This window comes from Papio anubis, chromosome 1 (assembly GCF_008728515.1).
Source record: "Papio anubis isolate 15944 chromosome 1, Panubis1.0, whole genome shotgun sequence".
Lineage (NCBI taxonomy): Eukaryota > Metazoa > Chordata > Mammalia > Primates > Cercopithecidae > Papio > Papio anubis.
Window position 1 is genome coordinate 153805395 of NC_044976.1, and position 27848 is coordinate 153833242.

A 27848-nucleotide genomic window follows, 5' to 3' on the forward strand; every position below is an offset into this window, starting at 1 on the left:
CCATCAGCTATGTGTGTAAATAAGTGTCAGATCTTTTCTTGAAAACAGGTTTGGATTGGGGAAAAGAGAAGAAAGTGGCTCTGAGACCCTACAAACCTGAAGGGGTGGGCCTGCAGGGAGGGACCACCAAGAGGAGGTACAAAGGAGAGGAGAGAGGCCCAGGGAGCCAGCTCCATCAGCTTCAGCTGCTATGTGCTCTGCCCTGAGCCCTGGGGACCAGGAGGCTGTTGATGAGACCAACTGGTGCTCCATTTGGGCATCTGTGCCACCTCCCACCCCTGCCACCTGGCTCCCAGCCACTGAGAAGGCCTCTGTTTCTTCCTTTGTGTCAGGAGCAGGGGACACGTGTGAGGACAGGTGTACCATCTGGCAGGGGCGAAAGCAGATTCCAGGGAAGAAGGGGATTAAATTCTCAATCTTGGAGGGGCCCACCAGCCTGGGGAACAATTTTCCCTTGTTCCTTTCATCCCTCTGTGTCTCTCTTGCATGATTGCAAAGGAATCCTGCAGGTCGCTTGAACACTGAGTGCTCTTGCCGAGCCCCCTGAGGCGAGCTGCCACTCTCTGTCCTCTGAGCCATGACGGTCCTGGTTCTACTTCTATTGTGGCATCTGTCCCACCATATTGAGATTATCTGTTTCCTTGGTTTTGTTCTCAACTGAACCATGGTCTCCAAGAGGGGAGAGAATGTAGCCCTGATGCCTAACAGAGGGTTGAGCACAATCTAAGTGCTCAGTAGATGTTTAAGGACTAAATGGGCCTCTGGCCTGATCCACTGTCAGAATCATATGAGGTTTTTTGCTTTCACCTCAGGTGTTTCTCCACAAAAGCCATATAAGTGCTCAGAACCATGTGGGTCCTTCCAGGTGTCCACAGAGGGTGGCAGAGGTGCAGCGTTGATTCTCTGTTCCCGAGCTCACTTGGCAAAGGGCGCTTGTTCTTATGCCTACCATTGGGAAACTCCTCTGTGGAAAGGGTGATGTGTCGTCTTGCTCCTGATGGGAGTAACTGCCCAGGGGCTCTGTCCAGGATGACTCACTCTCAGGGCCTCTGAGGCCTTCCTGGCCTTACCTTGCATGGTCCAAACACTACACGTCTGCCATGCTTTTCGAGGCCTTCAGGAAAAAGCCTGGGTCCAGCGGCTTCTCTCAGTGTCTTGTCCCCACTGCCTCTAATTATCTGATAATGTGTCTGGCTGTACTAGGCCTGACACTCTGTGGGCTACTCGTGTGCTGAATTAAGGAAGTTGGTCGGGGAAAGAAAACTGCCCCACACTGTGCACCCCCTGCCAAGTCCTTCCCAGATGTATCTTCAGCCCCGCTGAATCAGGCCAAGGAAGGCACCAGAGATGCGGGGCCCCGGGACCAGGAGAGCCAAGAACACAGTGTGAGTCACCTTTAATTAAGAGTATTTCTTAAGTAAATGACTTAATAGAACAGTTATATTCATCAAAGGCATAATTACAAGCCATAAGATCAGGCAGAAAAGAATGTCCAGCATGAGAGTGGAATCCGGTTTGAAGCAGTACAACAGGTCCCGGGGAGAAGGCCACAGGGGGACAGGAGAAGGGCACCCTCCCATTGTATAATTATATCGTCACACTCATCCACCAGCCCAGCCACCCCCAGATCCCAGCACTCAGAGTGGAGGGGGTCAGGGAGCCTCAGGCATAATTAAAATGCAATAATAATAAACAAATGCTAATTAAAGTGTCATAGAGTGTCCCATTAAACTCTGAGTCAGCCCCGACAGAGGACGCTCGACATGGTGGACACTCTCCAGGAGAAAGCTCCCTTTCTTTCTTGAGCTTCTGAAGACATCTCCCTCCCCACCCCACCCAGCCCTAGAGCAAGTGCCGGACGCCACTGGGGTGCACAGTGAAGTGGCTCCTGACTGCAGAGGTTTGAACTTGGTCCTTTATGGACTTCATAGTCGCAGAATGATTAGAACCAATTTCTCACTGGGCATAAAGTAGTCCCCAGAGTACTGCTGCCTTCCCCTACACCCCTAAAATCCCTCTAATTCCTCCCATAGCCCCAAGGAAGAGTGATATTCTGTTTCTTCCTGGCCCCAGGACCTAACATGTAAAAAGACCCACTCGGGGAGCTGGAGTCATGTATATCAGTGGTTAACCTGTGTAAGAATTGGCTGGAGAGTTGTTAAGACCCATTTCCTGGGCCCCTTCCCCAGTGTTTCTGATTTAGTGGACCCTGGATTTTCATGTTCAGTAATGTCATAGGTGACACCAATGGTGCTGGTTTGAGAACCATACACTGAGGGCCATTGCTCCTTGAGAGCCCCAGGCCTGCCTCATGGAGGATGTTGTTTTGGCCAAGGCTAGAAGGCTCGGAGGTATTACATATTCCAGCTCTGTGTTCTTTGCAGTTCTTCCCATGGTCACCCAGACCCACATATCCAGACCTGAACCATCCCTCCCTTGCCCTCACCAAAGGTGTCTGAAGGTGCTTTCCAATGTCTGCTTATTTGGTTCTTTCCACCTGGAATGCTCTCCATCTGGCTAAATATTCTTCACTTTTTAAGGCCCAGACACAAACTGTGTATACTCCATTTAGGGCAGCACTGTCAGATAGAAATAAAGTTCTAACCACAGGCATGAACTACATGTGTAATGTTAACTTTTCTAGCAGCCACATTTCAAAAAGGAAGAAGAACAGGTGAAATTATTAAGACATTTAACTCAAGATAGGCAAAATATCTAACACGTCAATAAAAAATTATTGATGTAATTTTTTCCCTTCTTTCTTTTCCTCAGTAAATCTTCCAAATCCAGTGTGTATTGTAGACTTACAGCACATCTTAATTTGTCCTAGCTACATTTCAAACTCAATAGCCACATGAAGCTAGTGGCTATTGTATTGGGCAGCACAGATGCCGGCAGTGTTTTCTCCTTGCTCTGAATTCCCTCAGCCCTCTTTGAATACTTCTCTTAGAACATGTATCGCTTTCTTCTTTTTATTGCTTGCCTGTTTGCAACTTGAAGGTGCTAGTTGTGTTTTAATGCTGTTGTTGTTTTTATTCTGAAGTGCCTAGCACTGGCCTGGATAGAGGACATGATCAATGAATATTGGCTGACAAATGAATATAGAAGCACATGAATATAAGAGACAGAGAAGGCTCCTGGGAACATCTGACTTTGAAGGTCTCCTCCCGGTCACTGTGACATTTCTTTCCTCTGGTTTGTGTGTGGCTATTACATCTTAGAGGAGAGAGTAATTCAAGTTTTAGACCAACCCCCCACCCCCGCCAACTAAGTTTCCTGTTTCACTTTGCTCTTCAACTCAGTGCATTAAAAAAAAAAAAAAAAAAATCACCAGGAGGGCCCAGGAAACAGGAAAAATAGTTGTGCTATTGGTTTCATGTTTGGAGAAGAACAGGGTTTCACTATCTCCGTGGCACTTGGCGTGAAAGTGGGCTTTGTTGCTGGAGACACTGCTCCCATTCAGGGCCCCTTTTCCCAGCTGCTGAGGGCTGGGCTGTGTTTTGACAGACGGGCCGAATGCAATGCAGACAGTTGTTTTAATTTGCAGCCAGATGCAGACATCACTCACAAGGAGCCCGAAACCCAAGAAAAGGACGCTAGGCACTGGACCGCCTCTCTCAGGCCTCAGAGAGTGGTTTGGAGGGGGCCAGCGGAAGCCTCCCAGGCACCCTGGGTCTCTGATATCCCAGAGGGCTGATAGTCACCAGGCTCAGGAGGAGCACATTAGAAGGTCTCCTGCAGATACCTGTCTGAAAGGTGTTTCTTGTAGGCATTGTGGGCCATGAGGCAGGGTTCAAGGGTTGTTCTTTAAGGCGGTGTGAAATCAATTGGTGGTGGTGGTAGCTGCATGTTATCTTTTAACTGTAAGATTGTACAGGACAAAAATCATCAACAGTCTCAAGGAGGAGTTAGGGAAACTGTGGGAAATAGAAAGCTGGAATGTCAGAATTGTCAGGGACCAATGTAGCCTTCCTCTGAGGGCAGAAATCCTTTCTTCCAGCCTTTGGGATGAATGTCATGTTGACTGCTTATGCATCCCTGTGACAGGCGTTCCTTTGGAAAGCCAGGCGGTTGCATGATGTTGAGCTTTTCTGAGCTTTTCACCCATGAGTCCTACTGCAGCCATACTGCTCCCCTTCGAACACTGGAAAACAGCCTACATGACTACCTTGAGACTCTTCAATGGACTAAATAAACATCCCAGGTTCATCTGCTCTACCTCAGACACCACTTCTCTGTCCCACCCCATCCTGGTCACCCTCCGGGAAGGATCTCTGGTTGAGCCCCTCCTAGGGCAGATTGTGGAGACCTGAACTCCGTACTCCCCAGTGTGGGGTGGCTTCTCTCGACCCTGATGCTGTGTGTGTATTTATGCAGCCCATGGTCAAATTAGCTTCTTTCATTATCACATCACCCTGCCAGGTCATATCAGATAGTTGAGTTGACTTTGAGTCAACTTAAACCCTCAGGTCTATTACACTTGAACTATTTCAAATCAGCTATCCTCCATCTTACACTTAGAGTACCAGGTTTTTTTTAAAGCTGAAGTGCAAGATTTTATACTCATCTCCCTGCATTTCATGTTTTTATTATTAAAGGGAGGTTAGAGATGTTTAAAGCTGATCATGTCACTGACTTACAGAAAAGCTTCGTAGTATGGAATGTTAAGCGTGATGATGTAGGAAGGATGGGTGGGGACACCCAAGAGAGGAAAGGCAGGCTCATCTCTCTCCCCTCCCACCCACTCTACATCCTACACTTAAGTTTATACTGAACTTGTCCGTGATTGCTTTTGCTCATCACAATCCTTCAGCTTGGCATGTCTTTCCAGGTCTCTGCATCTGACCCCCCCCCCTTACCCTTCAAGGCACCCCTACCCCACTGGTCACCTCTTCTCTAAGTTCCCCAAACCTTCAGCACTCACAGCAATCCCACACAACAAAAACTCAGCACAATGTAGAGCAAGTCTCGGTTTGTAATTAACAACTCCCACTGGACTGTAGGGTTCTGGGAGGGCAGAATCTGTGTGCTGTTCGCTATCATTTCTCTATTGCTTAGCACCAGAGCTCCACAGCGTTGACATCTGATAAACATTTGCTGAGTGAATAGTGTTAGGATCTGTCCTGAACCTCTCAGGAGGATGACGTGAAGTTGTCTCCATCATATCCTTTGTCTCCCTGCCAGAGGCAGAACACTGTGCTGCTGGACCACAGGTTATGTTTTTACTTTTTACACATCTGGTAGGTGGGGGACCTCTATGCCCTAACAAATAAGAACCCATTCCCAGCCCAGCAAATGTTTTTGCAGCCCAGCAGCCTCCTGCCCCAGCCAGCAACAGATACCTAGGACATATCAACTGGAACACTTCAGTCCTCTGACCCCCCTTGCCTGGTCTTTATTGTCACCCCTGCTGTGCAGGTGGGGGTGAGTAATATCCAGACAGGCCCAGCTCAAGTCCCTGCAGGGCCCCAGCAGAAGACCAGGAGGAGTGTACACGGGCTGTACTCTCTGCGGGGGTGGGATCTTGATCTGCAAATTCCCACTTTCCAGGCAAGACAGAATCAGGCAGCTCTTTTCTGTGGATGTTCCCATTTAGCCAGACTTTTCAAAGGATAGGAGATTTACTAGAGAAACTGAATGCAGACATCAGAGAATGGGATAATTGGATCCAGGTGGTATATTTGGTTGGCTGTAAAGAGTCTGTGCCATACTATGAATATTATTTGATGGGAAAAGTTTCTCCTTTCCCTTTTTGAATGTTTTCTGTGTAGGCAGGATGTCTCAGCCCAAGCCCAGCTGAAAGCTCTTCAGAGATGAGTTTGTGCCACTCAATAGCCTTTCAACAGAGTTAACCATTTTGAGTACTTGCCGCTGGCTTGCCCAGCTCTCGGGAGGATGCTAGTGGCAGGCAGAAATAGATGGAGCCTTTGCTGCTACCTCTAGCGAAGACAAGAAGTCTTAGGCCTGCAACTCAGAGATACTTTCAGCTTAGACCACCTGCCTTATGCAGGTAAAGAGATTGGGGACATTGAGGCCATGGCCTGCTGCCCAGTGTTACCTCTTTAGGGGAGTTGACAGTGCAAGTGTGAATAGACGCAGGACTCTGTGACACACACCTGCTAGTCGTCACAGCCTAACCTCACCATGCCCTCTTTCCTCTCTCTGCCAGGTCACCAGGGTCCCCGTGGAGTCATGTGAGCAGTATACAACTTGTGGGGAGTGCCTGAGCTCTGGGGACCCTCACTGTGGCTGGTGTGCCCTGCACAACATGTAAGTTTGGGGTATCCTGGAAAAGGGTTTGGCATGCGGAAGACCTGGGCTTTCCTGGAATGATGGGATAATGACAGCATTTTGCAGAGAGAGGAATTGTCCTCTTCAGAGCAGTGATTCTAATCGTGGCTTCAGTGTTGAGAACAGGAAGAGGCAAAGAGGCCATGGGTGGGCCTTCTTTCTAAGTGCAGAGCCTTTGCCTCTCTTCTTTCATTTTACTTCCAAATTCAGCCCTTCAGCTGCTCCGAAGCGAGCTGCTTATATCCTTGTGTCTTTGAAAGAACTCACAAGGGAAACTGTAGTCTTTAGGTTTCCCCAAAACCTCCACAGTGTAGCCTGAAATAGGTGCCCCTCTGTGCCAAGAGTGTGCAGATGGTGGTGCACTGGCATTGGGAAGCTTAGACTCCAGCTAGCTGCTGTGTGACCCTGGATGGGTCCTCTGACAACTCCAGGCCTCTGTTTCTCCATTGCTGTTTAGGAAAAATGCCTGTTTCACAGGTGAATTGTGAAGACTAAATGAAGTAATAAATGCTTTGGTAATAAGGAAGCCCAGAAGAGGCTACACAAATCAGAATAATTATCATGGACCCTGTACCCTTGGGAGGACCCTTCTGGCCTCATTATTTCATGATTCCAAGAAGTTTGCATCTCACTTCAACTGGCTTCATCATCTGCCATTGAATACGAACTGAATATAAATGCTAAATCACACTTAAACTTTCTAATTTGAAGAGCCCCAGGGGAAGAGAAAGGGTGAAAACCCCGAAAGACAGGAGCTGGCTAGGAATTCTGTTGCCCAATGGAGTTGGAAACTCCAGGGCTCTGTGCCAGCCAGCAAAGCATCTCCATGAAATGAGCTGGGTTTGGGGTGGAGGCGGAGGCAGAGGGCCAGAGTTCAGGGTCCTGCACAATAGCTCTTGGCTTCCAGCCTCTGCAGCAGGTGTTGGGAGGGCTCTGGAGGGAGGGAGGGAGGCTGGCGCCTCACAGATGCAAAATCTGGACTGGATTTGAGCCCATGAATACTGGGTTCCCTGCTTGGGATTAGGAGGTAAGAGATTCCTCACAAAGTTTTGCAGAAATGCTCTTAGCAGACCTGGATGGTGTGCCTCCATTTAGGTCGGACAAGTGGTAGATGCTCATGTTGTGCCCCAGGAATGGCAAAAGCAGGTAAATTTTGGTTCCCTGCAGTGAGGCTGACCCACCAACCAGCAGGCAGGGTCTTTCCTCGAAAGAATTTCTTTCTCCAAAGAACCTGACAGCCTTCTGCCAGCTCTGTGCGAAGGGCCCTGGGCGGCCTGCCCTCTAGCTCTGCAGTGGTCATGTCTGGTGGTACCTCCTACTCCCCATGCCTCCCCCACTCTGTCCTCCCAGCTTCAGTGCCTGTGGCACTTCTCCCATGTCGAACACACCAAAATGATAGATCGGGGATTATCATTTATTCAACAGCAAGGACGTCTGCTTTCCCCGACTTGAACAAGTGCCTATAGATCTATCAACAATGCCTGGGCCTCCCCAGTGCCACAAACCACCCCGTCTTCCTCGTGGTGCAGGTCAGCTGTGACTGCTGGAATGAGCCACATCAGGATAGTCCCAGGTTTCCTCTGTTCCCTCAACTCCTTAACTCTTCAGAGAGTCCTCGCTACCTACCAGGGCACTCGTCTCCTGGCTACTCTGCCCCAAGAGCTCATGGAGAACAAGATTTTTGCTGTTTATACCCAGAGGTTTCTTTGCATCTGGTCATTCTCTTCTCCACCAGACCCTCCTGCAGCACTCTCCCGCCTGCGAGCAGCAGCCTGGTATCGGGCATGAGGAGATGGGGGAAGCTGCAGCTCCTGGGTCCCCACGGAGGCCTCTTTAACGGAGGCCAAGGGCTGAGGAGCCTCTGAGGGGGTGGGGGGATTTGAAGCCTTCCTGTCTCTTCTGTATGCCTTGCTCTTGCAAGTGTGTTATTGTCTCCAAGGCTATTTATCTCTGTTAGGGCTGTTGCCATAAATAGTATGATAAAAAAGAGCCATTTCAGTGAGTCAATGAGATAAAGGCTCCAGTCAAGAGCTCACTTTAGAGCTATCTTAAGGATTCACTTAAACCTCAATAATTCTTTTCTTTGACAGCATTCATATTTAGATCCATTATGTGCCTGAAAAGGAAGAGGGGAGGAGTTTGGGGGGAGTTAGGGTGCGAATCACTGCTTGATTGTGGAATCGCTAGTGTCCCTATGGCTATTTGATTTGGATACCCTGGCACCAGCCATGGAGCGGGTTTCCATGTGGCAAGGCAGGCAGCAACCTGAAGCTCCCGAGTGCTGGTGTCACCTGCCCACCTGCCACTGTGGGCAGGAGGAGCCTAGAGCCCGAGATGAAGATGTTGGGAGAAACAGCCAAACAAGTTTTCTGACAGGCAGCCCTGGCTGCAGCGCCTTGTCTGTCTCTCTGTCTCAAGGCATTATTTCGTGACACAAATATTTATTTAAAATATACCATGTGACAGGTAGAATATCCCAATGAATAAAACATGGCCACTGCCTTCAAATAGCCATTAATCCACCCACAAGATCATCTGCACACTGTCCCACACTGCCAAGACCCTCTCCTATTTTCTTAAAAATTTCTCTGGAGGAGAATGAGAATATGAATCATTATCAGCATCATTAATATTAATAATATAAGGGCTAACACTGTCGTGGCACCTACTATGTGCCAGGTCATTTTCTAAGCACTAACTGCTTACACCAACCCTGTGAAATAGGTATTATCATCATCCTCATCCTTTTTTTTTAATTTGAGATAAGGTCTCACTGTGTCACCCAGGTGAGAGTGCAGTGGTGCAATCACAGCTCACTACAGCCTCAACCTCCTGTGCTCAAGCAACCTTCCCATCTCAGCCTCTTGAGTAGCTGAGACTACAGGCCTGTGCCACCACACCCAGCTAATTTTTTTTTTTTTTTTTAGAATGAGGTTCCACTATGTTGCCCAGGCTAGTCTTGAACTCATAGGCTCAAGCAATCCTCCTCACTTTAACCTCCCAAAGTGCTGGGATTACACATGTGAGCCACAGTGCCTGGCCAATCCTTATTTTTTTTACAGTTGAGGAAACTGAGGCAGAGAGAGATTAAGTAGCTTGTCCAAGGGGTCACAGCTAGTAGGTAACAGGTCTGGGGTTGGAACCCGGGCTCTTTGGCCCCAAAGTTCATTTGCTTTTCCATGGCTATACTGCTTTTCAGGTCCTGCAGGCTGCCCTCACTCTTTGGTCTCAGCATCCCACAGTGCTATAAAGAGTCATTCTAGGGCCGGCTGCAGTGGCTCACACCTGTAATCTCAGCACTTTGGGAGGCCGAGGAGGGTGAATCATGAGGTCAGGAGTTCGAGATCATCCTGGCCAAGATGGTGAAACCCCGTCTCTACTAAAAATACAAAAATTAGCTGGGCATGGTGGCGTGCGCCTGTAATTCCAAGTACTAGGGACGCTGAGGCAGGAGAATTGCCTGAACCTGGGAGGCGGAGGTTGCAGTTAGCTGAGATCCTGCCACTGCACTCCAGCCTGGGCAACAGAGCAAGACTCTGTCTCAAAAAAAAAAAAAAAAATCATTCTGAGACAGGAAAACAAGGTCTGGAGGCAGGGAACGTAAGGCTGATTCACACTTCAGCTCTGACGCAAAATATCCTCTCCATAGACGTACACTGGCTGTAAATGACTTTGTAACTTTCCTTCATCCTTTTCATTTACATAAGACATACTCCAAGTAGAGGGTATTTAAACTCCCCAAAACTCTGTAACAGGGCCTTTGAGCCCCTATGCTCAGGCCCACTCCCACACCGTGGAGTGGACTTTCATTTTCAATAAATCCCTTCATTCCTTCCTTGCTTTGTTTGTGTGTTTCGTCCAATTCTTTGTTCAAGGTGTCAAGAACCTGAACACCCTCCACCGTTAACAATTGTTTACGTCAAAACTGCATCTCTTATGTTGGGGATTAATCCTCTTCCCTCTCGGTCTGTTCCTAACTGCAACAGAGACTGTCTGGGAGTCACCAAAGCCCTCTGGACTACAGTAAAAGTCTTCTTGAGAAGATAGGACACAGGCCTCAGGGCAGCAAACCCCCATCCTGCCCAGGGGACAATGGAGCCAAACAGATGGGTCCCAGAGGCCTGACCTCTTGTGAATCTGTGTTTATGGCAGGTGCTCCCGCAGGGACAAATGCCAACAGGCCTGGGAACCCAATCGATTTGCTGCCAGCATCAGCCAGTGTGTGAGCCTCGCAGTGCATCCCAGCAGCATCTCGGTATCTGAGCACAGTCGGTTGGTAAGTAACTCATCCAGGGGCATGGGGAGAGGGAGCACAGTGCATGCACCTGTGTGGGTGTGCTCCATTCACGCTTGCACAAGTATCTGTAAATTGATCAGACTTTAAATCCAGTAAGGAGACTTTATGTTTATAGCAAATGTATGGCAATGCCTATTGTAAAGGACATAGTCATTCTCCAATTTCCCTGCAAATTCATTACCCATTGATCTATTTGGTAAATCTAGATTTTGCATTTAGTAACAACCGTCTGCAACATAATGCAATCCAATACCAAATAACGCATTCTTTAGTATCTGCTGTATTTACAATTCTCCACTTGCTGCACTCTTAAAGAAATCTGCAAGTTGTGTATGTGTGTGTGTGTGTGTGTGAGAGAGAGAGACAGAAAGAGAGAGGAAAGAATAAGAGCAAGAAAGTGACTGCCTCAATTTGAAGTCAGTGTATGCTTAAAGAGAATATTAAAGAGAATAAAATAGCCCTTAACTATCTGTCAAGGTACAACCCAAAATATTTGATGTCCTCAGGCCCTGCATTATTATTTCATTCTGAAGGTTTTATGAGCATTCACAAATGTTAATTAGTTAATGAACCTTCCAAGATTTCAGTTCATTCATCCCCACCAGGAGCTTTTGGCTCCAAGGGAGCTGAGGAAACAAACAGGGGAGTTTGTACCTAAGTCTCTTGGCCCCATGGAAACGAAACGGGGGCAGAGATTCAGCAGCAGACAAATGTATGGAAAGGCTAGGTGAGGCCCACTGAGACTGAGAAACCCACTGCAAATAAACAGCACTGGATGTTGATAGGAAGACAGAGGGAAACCTACAGGCTGGGTGCAGTGGCTCACACCTATAATCCTAGCGCTTTGGGAGGCTGAGGTGGGAGGGTTGCTTGAGCCCAGGAGCTCAAGACCAGCCTGGAGAACATAGTGAGACCCTGTCCTTACTAACAATTAAAAAAATAAAACAAAGGGAAACCTACCTACACCATCATGGTCCTCAACTTGGAGGCCACCGAGATGTCATCACCATGAACCCTGTGGGCACACCTCATGGGCAAAAGAAGCCAGTCACCTTTCTTACCTACTCAGATACCACTTAGATGCTGTATTGTGGTAATTTGAGTACAAACTCATTTAAAAGTGCAATGGATATAGAGCAGCATTTTGCCATTGAATATTTTCTCATCAGCAGATTCCTCAGAGAGTCTGTGATAATTTTTACTATTAAAAGGAGGATCTTCAAATTCATAAAAGCTGAAAACCACTGGCCTAGATGATTGGAACCCATAGGTAATAGCAGATGTCAAGCAGTTGGTGGCCACTTCTCTGATCCCCTGAGCTCGTTATGAACCTACTGGTCCATTCCAAGGGAGCTGCTAGAGAACAGAGAGCCCACATGGAACAGAGAAGCAGAAACTCTAGGGAACCTGCAACCTTTAGAAGCAGCCTCTTAATGAATGACAGCCAGGGTAAGGAGCTAGCTATATTCTGCCAACCTAGTGAGCTCCTGGTAAACCTCCAGGTTGGTGATATTTACTCCCATGAGCCATGCACCGCTAAGGCCTTGTTTGTGAAGGGCTTGGTTCATGACTTGCTTTCAAGTTTGCGTGGTGCCTTGCAATTAGTTTTCATGTCAAAATGAACAGAGGCTTAGATGGATTTTGGTACCTTTCCCTCTAGCACCCCCACCCGTAGGGCTTTCTGATGCTAGAGAAGATGGAAAAATTAATTAATTAATAATATTATTAATAAAGACCATTGACCCTGCACACATTGAATAATTAAGGACTGTAACTTCAGTGTTCAAAGCTGGAAGACCACCTAGACCAGCATCCTTCTTTTATAGATGAGGTCAGGGGAGATCAGTGAGCAAAGTGGGTCATAGCAGGGCTGGGCCTGGAGCCCAGGTCTCCTGAGGTCTGTCTTTGGCATCATCTCTTTGCTCCTCCCACAGCTCAGCCTGATAGTGAGTGATGCTCCTGATCTATCTGCGGGTATCGCTTGTGCCTTTGGGAACCTGACAGAGGTGGAGGGGCAGGTGTCAGGGAGCCAGGTCATCTGCATCTCACCTGGGCCCAAGGATGTCCCTGTCATCCCACTGGATCAAGGTAAGAAGTATCTGCCATGAGAGCCACAAATGAGGGGCTTCTCTATACTGAGGAAGCTGGGGTCACAAGAACCAGGCACACAGTCTTCTTATACAAGATACTAATATTGGCTTAGACAACTTGTTTAAGTTTGAAAGCAAACTGTCATGCCCCAAAGTGAATTTCAGGAAGGAAAACCCTTGCTCTGCTTTAAGTTAAGGCTACACAGGACACAGCATCTTTCCAGAAAGCCCGTCCTTCCCAGGAATGGAGTGGCTTCCCTCAGTAGTTTTTTTAGTGGATCTCTCCACAGAACTGGGGGCTCAGACCTAATATTTCTGAAATCCTTTCAGTAATGGAACATGGCTGACCAACGTAAGGGGCTCCATGGAATTCTTCTTCTTCCTCCCTGCAGGCAAAGGAAGTCTGGGTCTGAGGGGTGGGCTGGTATTTACCCAAAGAGAGTCCCTTGGGAGGAGAAGAGACGATTCAGGCAGGTTCCACATAGTATCTGCATCCTAAGAGAGCCCTGTGGTGGCTTCATGGCTTACATTTTATTTTTGTGGCTGTCCACTGGGTCCCCACGTTGTTACCCAACCCCGTCCTTTTTTGTTTGTTTTTCCAGACTGGTTTGGGCTGGAGCTACAGCTGAGGTCCAAGGAGACAGGGAAGATATTTGTCAGCACCGAGTTCAAGTTTTACAACTGCAGTGCCCACCAACTGTAAGTCCTTATTAGAAAGGGTCTTGCTTTGGGTCTGGATGTGGGTCTAGGGTTTCTCCCCCTTGATGCTAAGCTCCTTTAGGACAGGAACCATGTTGTAGTCACCTCACAGTTTCCCCATGGGGCCTGACACTTTGTTTGGACAGAATACTATACATAAATATTACCATATTAAACCAAATGGTATTTACTCTCTATAGTCTCTGAATCCTTGGACGCCACCCCAACACAACTAACCCCCAACTCTCAGGCCATGATAGTAAAAAGAGAGTCATAGAACAGGAACCGTAAAAAAAATTCTTCATTTTCCATCAGTTGGTGGTGACTTTGAAGGTAGAGGCTGACAGTGAGTAGAGTCACCCACAACCTGATGAAGAGGGATTCTGAGATAGGGACTCAGCTATGCACACAGTCACCCACAGAGGAGGAGCAGGGAAGGGGGAAAGTAGCCTCTCTCAGCACATGATAAAAAGACCTCTAGGGGGAGGTAGAGCGGAGGCCTTCACTCCATCATTTTTTAAATACATCCTTCAAAATTTTTCAGAGGAAGGGAAACCAGACAGGCCAAACCACAGCCTTCAGTGTGGCTTGACTTTAGTTCTACTGACCTCACCAGCCATTCCAGCAGCTGAATGTCTGCCAGTTGGTGCCCACACGCTATAAGACTCCACAACTGTGTGAGAAGCTGGGAACATTTCACAAGGAAAAAGCAGAAATGGAGGGAGTGAAACCCCTATTTAGTTTCTGCTGATCCTCTCTGGTAGAGAAACTGAGACCCTTTCCACAGAAGCTGGGAACTCATACACCATTTGGTTTAGAAAGAAGGAAGCACAGGCCTCTGTAATAGAGCCATATAAGGGTCATAGGACCAAAAACCCTGGACATTCAGCAAGGGGAAAGGTCAATGAACAGCTCCATATCAGAGGAGGCAGTGATTCGCAATGTTTACGGACTCATCTTTCCTATTGCCCAGGGCAGGAACCACTTGGGATCCATATCATAGTCAGGACTTCAGGGGTATCCAGTCTGTAGGGTCCAAGCTATGGGCATGATGGACTCAGCAATCAAGATGGGGAGAGGGTCTGTTTGCAGCTAAACCCTAAAGGAATCTTTAGTCATTAGAAGAGGCAAATAAGCTAGTCCTCCTTATTCTCCATTTTTCTGAATTTGATTTTCATAATTAGAATAATCTTCTGGAGTTCTTTGGTCTCTACATTAGTCAAGGAAGGAGCCCCATTGGGACAAATAAATAGATGTACTGAGAAAGACAGAACAAGTTATTAAAAAGGCCTGGCAGGAACCAGGGAGGCCAGAAAGGGACTGAAGCTGAAATAGACAAAGTTGCCCTCTAACCACTGCATTTGAATCCCAGCAAACCCTGCTTTGGGAATGGCAAGCATCTTGGCAACAGAACCTCTTACCTCCTTCTCAAACTCCAACATGGTGGTGATGGAATCTATTATTTGTGAGAGCAATCTTATCCCCATGGCAACCCAGTATGATGTCACCACTTTCAAATATGTATTGCTATGGCAACACAGATGCTGTCACAGGCAGCAAGTTTTAACAGAAAAAAAAAAAAGCAGGTCTCCTTGACAGCAAAGATTCCATTTTAATGCCAAACACTGTCTCTCTTGCCCTTCTTTACTGGAATTCAGTTAAAATTCATGGAATCAAGCATAGTCCCCTCCTTTCAATAATTTACTTTAATAAAAGTAAACTGAGACCCACAGAAAGATTAGTGCTACAATAAAGGTCACAAAGATAGCCAGTGGAAGAGCCACATGTAGCTAGAGCCCCAATAACCATCCTCCCGAGGCCTTTGATCCATTTTCATTATTTATTTGCTGAATCTAAGATGTTACCAAGAACCAGCCTATCTGAGAGTACATGAGATAGCATGAAGCTCAGAAGCTAAAAAAGTCTGGGCAATGGAGAATGGGATAAAAATGCTCTGCATGGGAAGATGAAGTGTAAATGGGCTAACAAACCTAACATACTATGTATGACCTGTGAGCTGGTGACCCCTGGATCAAGCCCCAACCACCTAAATGTAATCAGAGCCCCACCAGGTGGCGCCAGACTGCAGACCTGGTCCTGTCCATTCCAGATTGGCCTAGTTGTGAAAGACTAGAGTAGGGGGACTGCAAGGAGGAGCAAGACTAACCCCACCTGCAAAACTCATTTCCATTACAATGACCTGATCACACACAGAGAGCCAAAAGAATATACACAGTCTCCAGGTGAAACTGGAAGTAAAGAAGTGCTCACCCTGGCAAGAAAACCACATACCACACACATATCCTATTGTTCCGTGCCTGGGGGAGTGGGACAGAGTTACCACTTAATACTGTTAGCTCCCCCAAGCCCAATAACACAGATGATATGAACCAATCGTTAACACTCAAATGTTGTTTAAGAGGTTGAAATAATAGGTAATTTAAGCACTTGACAATAATACTCACATTTAGCATGGCACTTTTCAAAATCATTTTCTATACATTATCTCATTTGACACCAAACAGCCCTGTGGCACAGTCAGGAATGTTTTATTACAGGCAGATGAAGATACTCCAACTCAGAGGGTGAAGTGACTTACTCAGCGTGACCCCAGTGTCAGCGGCAGAGGCAAGTCTATAATCAGATCTGCCTAATTCCTTTCCCTGTGCTCTGTCGGCTACCCTGTCTTTACAAACAGTGAAATATTGGGAAATGTTTAGCCACCAGCATTCAGAAGAAAACCTAGTTTGCAGCATTGCCAAATTCTGTGGCGCAACTATTTCCACCATGGCCGATTTCAAACTACTACCGTGATGTCTACCAGCTTGCAAAATCCCTGAAAATGTGAATAAAAAGTTCTCATGAGCTTATACAAGCACACCCCTGCTTTGTAAAAGTTATACTATACTATTATCTGGTCTCATTTTCTTTCCAATTTTCTGTTCCCACGAATATGATGGATGGAGAATCCACAATTCTCGAGGCTAAAGGATGGCCCACCAGTCTTCCCTCCTGAGAATGAGACTAGGATTTAAACACAGGTTAACAGACTTCTATCATGACACATGCCACCTTCCCTCTTTGTTCTCTTCTTTGCCTCTCACCATCTCTGTCCTTGCAGGTGCCTGTCCTGTGTCAACAGCGCCTTCCGCTGCCACTGGTGCAAGTACCGCAACCTCTGCACTCATGACCCTACCACCTGCTCCTTCCAGGAGGGCCGGATCAATATTTCAGAGGTAAGAAGGGCTCACCCTAACATGGCAGTGTTCCCAGTGAGTCTGAGTGGCCCCTCCCTCCTTAGATGGTCAGTCCAATGGCTTGGCCACTTTCTTGCCCTGGTCCATCTTGGCCATCTTGCCAGAAATTCTACATGCTAGAAAGCCTGTTGTTATAAAGCTGAAAAAAGTAGCAGCAAATGACCCCAGAGGCAGAGGCTATATCTACTAGACTCCTAAGACTCTATGCATTCAAAAGCGCAAAGGTAACTGGGGGTTGAGACTGAAAGCTTAGAGGAAACATATTCAACCAAACAGACTCCCTGGTCTAGAAGAGTGTAGTGAATGGCATTTATTCTTTGAGTCTAGCCCTTTGCTTGGCTGCAGACATAGTCTAGTTCAATAGAACATTCACTCCCAACCATTCTTTCATGCCAACTTCTCTTCCAACTCTAAAATTCAGTGATTCTTTGACTCTGATGTATAACTGGGTGGGTGGCCTTGTAGAAAGTGAGAAAAATTCAGCTAGTGAAAAGAACCAGGCATTGCTAAAAGTCCTGTTTTATTATAGTCGAAGCTCCGTCCCTAAAGCCTGACACACCTTTGTGAGCAACACAGTGAAATATCAAATTTCTTATCTTTCTAATGGATACTCCATTCAATGATTATTCACTGATGTCAACTTTCTTACATATTCATAGCATGTCTCAGGACAGTGAAGCCTGGTTGCTCAGTCTCCCTTTCTTGTGTCAAATGCTTTTCGTACCCCAGGGTGGCCAGTTGGGTTTGAACAACTATAGAGACCTTACGTAGTCGCCCAAATGCATGTGTGCATATACGCATATTCCTCTCTTACTCTATATTTTAGAAAATCCAAAAATGGTAATAAGTGAAAATGTAGCATTTTTATATACTACTGTAGTCTTTTTTTTTTTTTTTTGATTCGAATTCTCACTGTGTCGCCAGGCTGGAGTGCAATGGCATGATCTCAGCTCACTGCAATCACTGCCTCCCGGGTTCAAGCGATTCTCCTGCCTCAGCCACCTGAGTAGCTGGGACTACAGGGGCACACCACCATGCCCAGCAAATTTTTGTATTTTTAGTAGAGACAGGGTTTCACCATGTTGGCCAGGATGGTCTCGATCTCTTGACCTCATGATCCACCTGCCTTGGCCTCTGAAAGTGTTGGGGTTACAGGTGTGAGCCACCGCACCCGGCCTACTATAGCCTTTCTATACACATCTTCCTCTTGCGCTAGACTACAAGCTCCTTGAAGGCAAGGACTACATCTTATCTTTAAATCTTCAGTGTCTTATTTAGCAAATGTTTGTAGAATGCATACATGCATGAAAGAATGGATGAACCAATGACATCTCTATTTGAATCCCATTGATGGCAATTGTGTCAATTTGTCTAAGATTTCAAGTAATGGAGTCTCGTGTCTTCTAATCTTGATAGCAGTGCTGGTTGCTTCCATGGCTAAGCATAAGAAAATAGACTCTGAAATGTTTCTCAAACACATACCCCCTCGAACTCTTCTTCGTTTATGAAACAACAGGTGTTATGTTCAGTCAGAAAAATGGAATTTGCCTGTCTCGAAAGGGAAAAACATAGGCGCCACAGGTGGCTTTTCAAACAGACCCATCCACGGGTGCCTCAGCATGACGAAACTAGGCATCTAGTGCCCTGAGAACCTTTCAGAAAAGCATTTTCCTCTAGCCAGTTGGTATGCTTTGATGCAGCTGCCCTAAAAACCGTACACCAGCCTTCCTGGACACTGGAGATTAATTCTAGCCCTGGAATTCTGCAAGGGTGTGAAACTGCTCTCACTCAGAGAAAAGGGCAGAACTGCAGGGAGGGGTGGGAGTGGGCACCACAGCTTGGGAGCCAATGGAAGAATGGCTTAGAGGGGCAGACCTAGCCAGGAACAGCAGTGCCATCATGGGAGGCCTGCGCAGGGGTGAAGTCTGGGCAGTGAGAGTGTGAGACACAGTCTCAGAAACTAACTTTGACATGGACCACTTTGAAAGTTCCTTAATAAAATAGATTGAGGTGGCCCCCAGGATACAGAGAGATTGGGTGAAGTACAAATCTAGACAAGAAAGAGCAGCTGCTCCACTTTCTCCTGAGGCTGCCCGCCTCAGGCCAAGAGAAACCCAAAGCCAAGCCTGAAAGCGACCTGCAGCTGGAGCAAGGGCACGAGAGTGTCACTCAAAGCAAGATAAATAAACTCTGCTGGGGTGTGTGTGGAGGCCAGAGAGCTGAGCCCCTGCAGGCTAATTGGAAGCAGGCCTGGCCTTCCTCACACCGTTCAGAAGTCACTGAAATACAGCTCCCTGTCAGCCATGGATGAGAGATTCAACATTCCAGGGCTGGGCCAAGAGAAACTGTTGCCTCCCTGCAACTCAGGATTAAATTAATAACAAAAGGGACCTGCGGGCAAACTCAGAGACTCCCCACCTCCTTTTGTTTCATTTTCTCTCCTTGATGTCTGTGTCTTAGGGTTGGGGAAGAGCAGTCCCCTTTGTCTCCTTTCATCTCCCCATTGCCCTGAGTAGGAATGGTGGATGGCTGCTCTCTCTCTTACGCTCCCGTGCATTGGTCCCTGGCATGGCCCCAGGAATTGACTGTCAGGAGGGCTGTGAGGGAAGCCCAGACTCCATCCAGCTCCCAACTTTGCTCAGGAAAGGAAACAGGATGCAGATTCTCAGCGAGGTTGCCAGGGCCACTTCCGGGGCTTCCTAAAATACTGCTTTAGCTCTTAACCACAACCGGCCACATGTTCCTTTTCAGCAAACAGCAGCCAGGCCCCACTCTTTTCTGTCCAAAGTTCTGCTTTAGGAGAACCCTATCCCTGAAAATTTGAGGAACAGCAAAGATGCACGTGCCCAACTTGGGTAGGGTGTCCCTTACTCTCTCAGGCATCCCAGCTGAGAGATGTAGTTTGCGGAACTAGAATCCCCTAGATTTCCAGCTAACTGGAAATCCCTTAGCTGTCTCTTTAGGGGTTCCTAGAATATCTCTTTTAGAATTCCAGTAAGCCTCCCTTCCCAACTTTGAATCAAAATTTTATGTCTGTCTGCTTCCTAGAAACAATATATAACTGATTAGCTCCATTGATTAATATAGCAACATTAATGTATCACACATTTATAATTTCTTCACATGTGCCAGAAGTTCTCAAAGTGTGCTTAGGGAACAGCAGCATCAGCATCACCTGGGAACTCATAGAAATTCAAAATCTTGGGACACATCCCAGATGAGGCTAAAGATTGAGAACCACTGACATTTGGAATTTCAATGGATTCTCACAACAGCCCTGCAATTTCATGTAATTTATATTTGACATCTGTAGTAGCCAGAAAGCTAAAAATGTCAGGATTTTGCCCAAGGCTACAGAGAACTCAGGCATCCAAAAAAGCTGAGTACGGTATGCTTTCTACAGAAAATCAGGGCCTGTGAGCTTGTTTGTTTCCATGGTCACAGCCACACTTGCTGGCCTGACTTCAACCTGGTCCTTCACTATTGGTCATTAGGGTTCAGGCTATGGACGGGCCAGCACAAATCCATCTCCACAGATGGAGAAACTGCCCATAGAAGATGGGTCAGTGGTGCCATTTCCAGATAAAAAGACAGCCAGCATGTGAGGTAAATCTGCCCACATCTTTCCAGAAGCCTGATGGACCAATTCCATCCTTAGGCTTGACAATGAAGAACAGCTGTGCTAGAGCAAATGCAAGTCAAAAATAAAAATATTAATACTTATTATATATGCAGCATATATATATAATTTAACCTTAAGTACTCTATGAAGTGGATATTATAGATGAATAGACTGAGGCTTAAATAAGTTAAACAGCTTTCCTATGATCATCAAATAAATGCAGAAATTAGGATTCAGAGACAATTTTTCAAACTTGAATAAGTTAAAGTCCACTGATTCTGCATTCACACACACACGCGCGCGCGTACACACACACACAACGAATAGACAGTAATATTAACAATTGTTAATCCAGCATATTACCACTTACAACACACATTGATATTCCTCCTTCACGCAATCTAGGTTTGTCAGATATTATTGGCACCATTTTATAGATGAGGAAACTGACTTTCAATTAAACCATCTGTGAAGCTCTCTTAAGGTAATGAGTCAGACCTTTCCAGCGCTCAGAGCCCAGCAGATCTCTGACGGGGCCCCCCCAAATCTCTTCCTCCCTGGGCCAGATCAGGCTGTGACATGGTGTTAGCAAGCGGGTGTGTACGGGAAGATGTATGGCTTTCAGCTTTTAAAGCTCATCTCCCTCCATAGCTAAACCAGGCCTAGTGAGATGTAGATACATAAATATCTCCTTTATGCCCTGTCCCAGGGGAAAGATAGAACCAAATAAATCCGATTAGCTTCCCAGGATGCTGGCTGCTCTCTCTTTGAAGTCCAGTGGGTGAAGATAATGCCATTTCCACATGGGAGAAGTTGCCTCAGAAGGCTAAAGGGTCCCCAGCACAGAAAGCTGGCAGAGCACAGCTAAACAGGTGGGCAGTGTGAGCCCAAGACTAGTAGGGCTCCTACACCAAGGTCCCTGCTCTCCCTGCACCTGTTTCCTCTTCCCCAGCCTACCTCCACCCCTGGGATATTCCCACAAGTTTAAGTCTTGGTTTAAACTAAGATTGCTGCTGAGGAGGCGATTCTGGCTCCAGTTGGCCTAGAGACAGAGGAGAACGAAGATGACCCAAAGAGATCACTCAGAAGGCTGTGAGGATCCGAGGTAGCAATCAGTATTTTAAGAATGTGAACAACAGTCTTAACATTCTGCAGGAAAAGCATCTTAGGATGATTTGCTTTCTTGTTCATAAGACAGGTACTATATGTGTATGTACACATGTGTGTGCTTGTGTGTGTGTATACCCACAGAAGCAAACAGGTTGGAAGGGGCCTCATTGTATCTAATTAAACCCTTCACCATCCTCAAGCCCCACAGATATTGAAGTTTCAACAACTTGGCTATTTTATGGGATGCCAGTCTCCTCCACCCACTTTCAGCCCTTACCACTGCAATTTCCACCCAAGATTCACAGATCTTTCATGAATATACTCACCAGAATCATCTCACAACCCGAAAGCCCTGTATCTACCCGTTTCTCAAGATGAAGAAAGTGTACCTGGGGCACCAACCACTTCTTTCCTTTGCCTTAGAGAATAGAAGGGAAAAAATCCTATTCTGTCTGACCTGAGAGTAATCGCCAAATAAAGAAACAAAGCGTAAGACTTTCTTTTTCTACGAGGGCAATCTTGGGGCCTAGTTCAGCATTTGGGAAGACCCTAATTGTTATCCTTAAATTTCATTCTAAAAAATCTGAAACAGCAGACCATGGGAAATATCCTAAAATTCTAGAATCCCTTAAAAAAAAACTCATATAATAGTACTCATAAAGTCTACTCATGATTCTCCAACCTCCAGGCTGGACTGGACTTAGCCAAGCCGAAAAGATGAAAGTGTGTGTGTGTGTTACATATAGGTAACATTTGTGTTATATATAGGTATTACACATAACATCTATATAAAAGTATACTTTTTTTGGTCCAAGTTAAAAGGATTCAATAATCTTTTTTTTACTAACCCCAGACATCATACTTCCAAAAGCACATCTTTAAGATCCTGCTACTGAAATCTGAATTTGTTGTCTAAGCTCATTAGAGATGAAAAACAACTGCTCATCATTTACAATTCATCAGCTGGTTTGGAGTAAGAAAATTTCTCTCTCTCTTACTCTCTCTCTGTGTCTCTCTCTCTCTCTCTCTCTCACACACACACACACACACACACACACGGAGAGAGAGAGAGAGAGAGAGACCATTATACCTCAGCCTTATTTCTAACTTAAATTCTAACATTAGATTTGATGGAGATTTTTTAGCTGCTAACAGGAAGTGTTATCTCCTTTTCCATGAGATGCCTGGGCTTCCCTAAAGTGGTGCTCATCTTTTTTTTTTTTTTTTTGGCTATAAATATATGAAAGAGTCTGTCAAGAGTGCCTGTAGGGAATGAAAGTAAAAGTGCAGTAAAGAGCAAGTTTATGAGTTGGCAGCTTGAGTGACTGGCTCCTAAACAGGGACCCATCTGTTCTGGGATTGCCTTATGATTCTCTCTCGTGGAGGCCCTGCCTGCCTGGAGTCCTCACATGCAGGTGGCCAGCTGACAAAGGATGACACCAGTAAGCCTGCAGGTGTGTCCAGACCCTCTTAGGTAGGTTTCTGTGCAGAATTTCCCCCGGATCGAGTTCTTCATAAATTGTCCTTAGTAAATGCAGACATGCCACTTTAGAAATCACGTGACTCCAAAACCTATGACTATTTCCAACTCCGGCTTTGGAGAACCGAATGCCTTCTCAAGTCTCTTCAAGTCCAGAAGGCAGGCTTTACCTCATCTCTAAAGAATCTACAAAGTTGGAGCTTAAAAAAAAAGATTTTTTCACAGGTCGCTTTATTTTATTTTCCATTTACCCTCCCACAAGCAATGACCAAGCGTCCATTACATGTCGAGCACTGGCAGAAAGATTGGGGAGATGGCGGTGAGTAAGATGCAGCCTAATCCTCAAGAAGCTCACAGCCCAGTGAGGAAAGCAAATCAAGAAATTGTAATTCTGTGGGTCAAAAGCAATCATGGGTGAATATTCATAACCCATCCTGAAGCCATTGCGGGGACAGGGTCAGGGACGGCCTTGCAGAGAAGAAACTGGGCCGAGTTTGAAGGCTGATTAAGAGGTAATCAATTATTCATTCTCAGAGAAGGTGATGATTAAAAAAACAAAAAAGTAAAAGAAGAGGTAATCAACGGAAAGAGAGGTTGAAGTCAGGCAGCAGCAGGAGGAAGACAGGCAGGAGTGAGTGTTTCTGATAGATGGGAAAGCATGTTCAAAGGGCCAGAGGCAGATCCTGTAAGGGAGACGGAATCTCAGAGTTAACCGTACATTCAGTATGGCTGGACTATTATGTGCAAGAACCACAGAGTTCAGAGGGAGGTAGGCAGGGGCTAGATGCTGAATGGCTTGCAAATGGGGCCCAGAGAAAAGAGGCAACAGCCTGAGCCACACCGTGACAAGAGGCGGCCACAAGAGATTCCCTGTGTGAGGCTGTGCTGGCATTGCACAAGGCTTCTTAATTATTGCATTTGCCATTAGGAGGACAATATTTTTGTCATTGAACACATCCTACACCTTGTAGGAAGTCCAGCAATCTTAGCCCCTGGCATCAATACCAGTAACACTCTCTGCAGGCCCTATAGCAGCATCAGCCCCCAGACATTCCCAGAAGTTCCCCCTAAGAACGACTGCCCAGGAGAAGGGGACAGAGAAAGGGAAGCCTTCTGTGAGAATTTCGCTAGTGATTCCCCGTGGAGGTGGTTCCCACATCATCACTGCCAGGGGCTACTGGGCTCATCTTCCCGAGGAGAGAAGGAGAAAGAGGAGATTGGCACAGTGGGGTGGCCCTTTGACCTCTGGTGGAGAATCAGCATCTAGTCATGGAACTCCAGAAAATCAGTCTGTCTTTCTCACTGTCTCTCTCTCATGGTCCTTCCCAAAGCCCCTCCCTACCAAGACTTTCTTTTTGGTTTTGTTTTCCAAAACAACATGGCATTCACGCAGGGCCTGGTAATGAAATGAGATTTAAAAAAAGAAAAAAAAAAAAAATCAGAGCAAGTGTTTAGAGTATTGCTGGGAGGGCTTGATCCACCTTCTGGAAAGCCCAGCTCAGTCGATGCTGGGAAGCTGAAGCTGCTGATAACGGACGCCCCAGGCATTGGACAATGCAAGGGGCCGAGTATCTGGAGCCGGGAAATGAGATGAAACCCAGAGGTAGGGGTGCCAGGTTGGGGACAGGGACACGTGGAGGCTCTTTTATCCAGTGTCTCAGGAGATAAAATCCACAGCCTGCCACACTGTGCTTGAAAATTAATTCCTGCATTGTAACACACACAGCAGATACAGGACAACTTGTGGGATGGGGATGACAATATCAAAGCCCAGAAGCTAAGAGCGATTCCATTTTCCCTGCCCACTCCACGGGCCTTACATGAGGTGATGTTCTGCTCTTGGGCAGCCCGCCTGATACAAGAGGGGCCTGCCTGGCCCAGGCATGTAGTACAGCATGAACAGGGGACCGATGGAGCCTCTTCGTGTGTTCCCCCAGGACTGTCCCCAGCTGGTGCCCACGGAGGAGATCTTGATTCCAGTCGGGGAGGTAAAGCCAATCACCCTGAAGGCGCGAAACCTGCCCCAGCCGCAGTCCGGCCAGCGAGGCTATGAGTGTGTCCTCAACATACAAGGGGCCATCCACCGGGTCCCTGCCCTGCGCTTCAACAGCTCCAGCGTTCAGTGCCAGAACAGCTCGGTAAGAGAACTCAGGCTGGGCCCTGCCTGGAGGAGGGCTTCCTCTCACACTCGTGCTGGGGCCTCAGTGTGGCCAGCCCTGGCTTCCAGAGCCTTCAAGGTTCACAGGGTAAGCCCACATCCCCAGGGTCGCAGGAGCCAGCCAGCACCCTAGCCGCTGAGCCAGAGCAGAGCAGGTGACTGGTGCCAGAGGAGACAGTTTCATGAGGACCCTCATGGCAGACACTGAGATCTTTGTGCCCTTTCTGAAGTTGACTTTTTAAATTTAAATTTTTTTTTTATTTTTAATTTTTGTGGGTACACAGTAGGTGTATGCATTTACGGGCTACATGAGATGTTTGATACAGGCGTGCATTGTCAAATAATCACATCATGGACCTTTCTGAAGTTGAAAGAGCACCTCTTTTTGTCTTCAGTGAAACTTGAGCCAGAGCAAGTCAACTCCACCCCACACCCCATTCCTATCCCTGTTCAGGGAGTGAATCACCGGGAGAGTGCTCCACAGGCGAAAGCTGGAGAAGAGAGGAACAGGAAGTGCGATGGGAAGAGGGGAGGTGGGAGGAGGGGGAAGGAGGAAGCAGTGAATTTCAAGAGCAGCAAGGGTTAAACCAATCCTGAATGGTAGACAGAGAGCATGAGGTGTTTAATTATAATACTAACCCCAAGAAGATCTTTTTGTCTGCCAGCTCCCTGTCTCCCACTGTGGGGGGTCAGCTGGAGATGCGGGAGGGGAGGAAGTGACAAAGGTGTTGAGGGAAGCTAATTCGCCTGGGAGAGATAAAGGGAATCTGGGCCTCTTATCAGGGAGCTGTCAGATTCCCAGGTCACAGGCGCTTGATAGAATTTGTAATCGGCAGAAGGCCGCCAAGCCCAAGGGGAAGGCAGATGAGAAAGAAACGGGACACAACAAAGGGAGGCAGGGGCAGGGGAGGGCGGGAGCAGAAGGCTGACAGTGACATGCCCTTCAGAGCTGAAGAGTGGGGGATCGGGGAGATGCCCCGAGGTCTCCTTCACAGGGTGCCAGGACTGGCCACCCAGGGGTGTTATTTCTGAAGTGTGTGAAGGGCATACATGTCTTCTGTGGGATCAGCACAAGAGAGAAAGTCATAAACTCCTGGCCACAGCTAGAGGACTTTAGTGGTAGGGCTGATGAGATGTGTGCCCAGAAAGCTGTGGGCGCTTCTCCCTAGTGGACCGTTGGCTAAAATAAGGCTCGTGTGGAAATAGAGGGCCACCGCAGGGGTTGGCCGGGTGACTGCTTGATGAGACTCTCGGCCTTACAAGAGTAGTAAGAGGGCATTACCTCTGCCTCCAGAGACATATGGACTTTCTATGGAGACACATGAAAAGAGGCACAGCAGATCCAGTGCAAGACAGAAAGTGGCAACACCAGGGGACGGACAGTTTGGGACAGGTCTGCAGGGTCGTCGGAGAGGACTGCTGGGGAAAGTAGAGCTGAGCTGGGCTGGAAGAATACGGTGGGCTAAAAGGTTGGAGGTTGTAAGGAGAGGGTTGCATTCCTTATGAGACAGGAACTCGACAAAGACAGAGACGGGCTTAAGAAGACGTGTTTGGAGAACAGTAGATTCAAAGCTTTCCACAGGAGAGTTGTGGAGGAGAAGGCTGGAGGAGTCGGTTTGCATTTGATTATGCGGGGCACTGAATGCCAACCTAGGAGGCTTGGGTGGGATTCTATTGGCATTAGTGACTGGGATCCAGGGAAAGGGCATCACGGGAATAATCTGAGCGGCACGCAGGGTTTCCCTGCATCCCTGACCCCTGTGATAGAGAGTCGCGTGAGCCCCGTGCCTCTGCCCGTCTCCCTACAGTACCAGTATGATGGCATGGACATCAGCAACCTGGCCGTGGATTTCGCCGTGGTGTGGAATGGCAATTTCATCATTGACAACCCTCAGGACCTGAAAGGTAAGCGGCTACTTCCAGGTAGAAGTTTGATCTTTTCACGACCCGGGAAAGACTGGGGCCGGAGGGATCAGAGCCAGCCAGCCGCTGTGCCATGAATAATACACTCCCTCTGTCAGCGGAACCTTTCAGAGGATCCTAAAGCAACATTTGGAGCCATCAAAGGAGTCCTGTTGGGAGCCCTGTTTTATTACAACCAGAGCATCCGCCGGGCGGCTGCCGGCCCATCCACGTTATTCTTTGGCTCATGCAGGCTTTGAAGTGTCTGTGGAACCTGACCTAGGAGAACAGCAGGCAGGAACGTCCGGCCAGTTTCCCTGGAAATGGAGATATTGTTTCCAGTCAGGCTCTTGTTCCCCTGTCCTTGGCCCTGGTCATGATCACTGCACAAAAGAAGGTTTATAAGGCTGCCCTCCTGTTCCTGAGGTGGGCGGGGGAGAGCCGCATGCAGAGTCCAGCTCACATCTGGAGCAAAGAAGTTCAGGGAGGAGATCTGGCTGAAGAAGGAGGGGTGCTCCATGAGACTCACCTTTATTCATTGTCCTATAAACCCATGTCGAGCTCCTCCCATGTGCCAGTTAGGCCCGACCCTCAGTGCAGCAAATACCAAGATTCCACCCTGCTCTCAAGAATGATAAAAGTGACTCCAATATGATGAGCACTCATGATGGGTAGGCACTCACTAAGTAATTTATTAGAAATTATTTTCCTTGAGCATCACAATAACTCTGAGAGGTATGTACTATTATTATTCTCATTTTTTAGATGAGGAAACTGAGACCCAAAGAGATTAAGAAATGAGCCAAGAGTCAGATAGTAAGAGCTGGGATTGGAAGCAAGACAGTCTAATTTCAGAGCTTGCAAACTGAGCCACATCACTGTGAGGATCTGCTGCTTAGGCCACTGTGGGATTTAAACTCCTTCCCCTCTGGAATACATTCC

The 27848-nt window shown here is 47.2% G+C and overlaps 1 protein-coding gene across 1 annotated transcript in view; it reads left to right on the top strand.

The window, feature by feature from the left end:
* Nucleotides 1-27848, top strand: part of PLXNA2 (plexin A2) — a 222361-nt gene that overhangs the window by 134832 nt on the left and 59681 nt on the right. The window contains exons 5-11 of the mRNA XM_003893167.4: nt 6170-6270; nt 10444-10567; nt 12523-12676; nt 13281-13377; nt 16499-16613; nt 24784-24984; nt 26813-26909. Of these exons, the coding sequence (XP_003893216.1) occupies nt 6170-6270; nt 10444-10567; nt 12523-12676; nt 13281-13377; nt 16499-16613; nt 24784-24984; nt 26813-26909 (889 nt within the window). The remainder of the gene's footprint in view (nt 1-6169; nt 6271-10443; nt 10568-12522; nt 12677-13280; nt 13378-16498; nt 16614-24783; nt 24985-26812; nt 26910-27848) is intronic.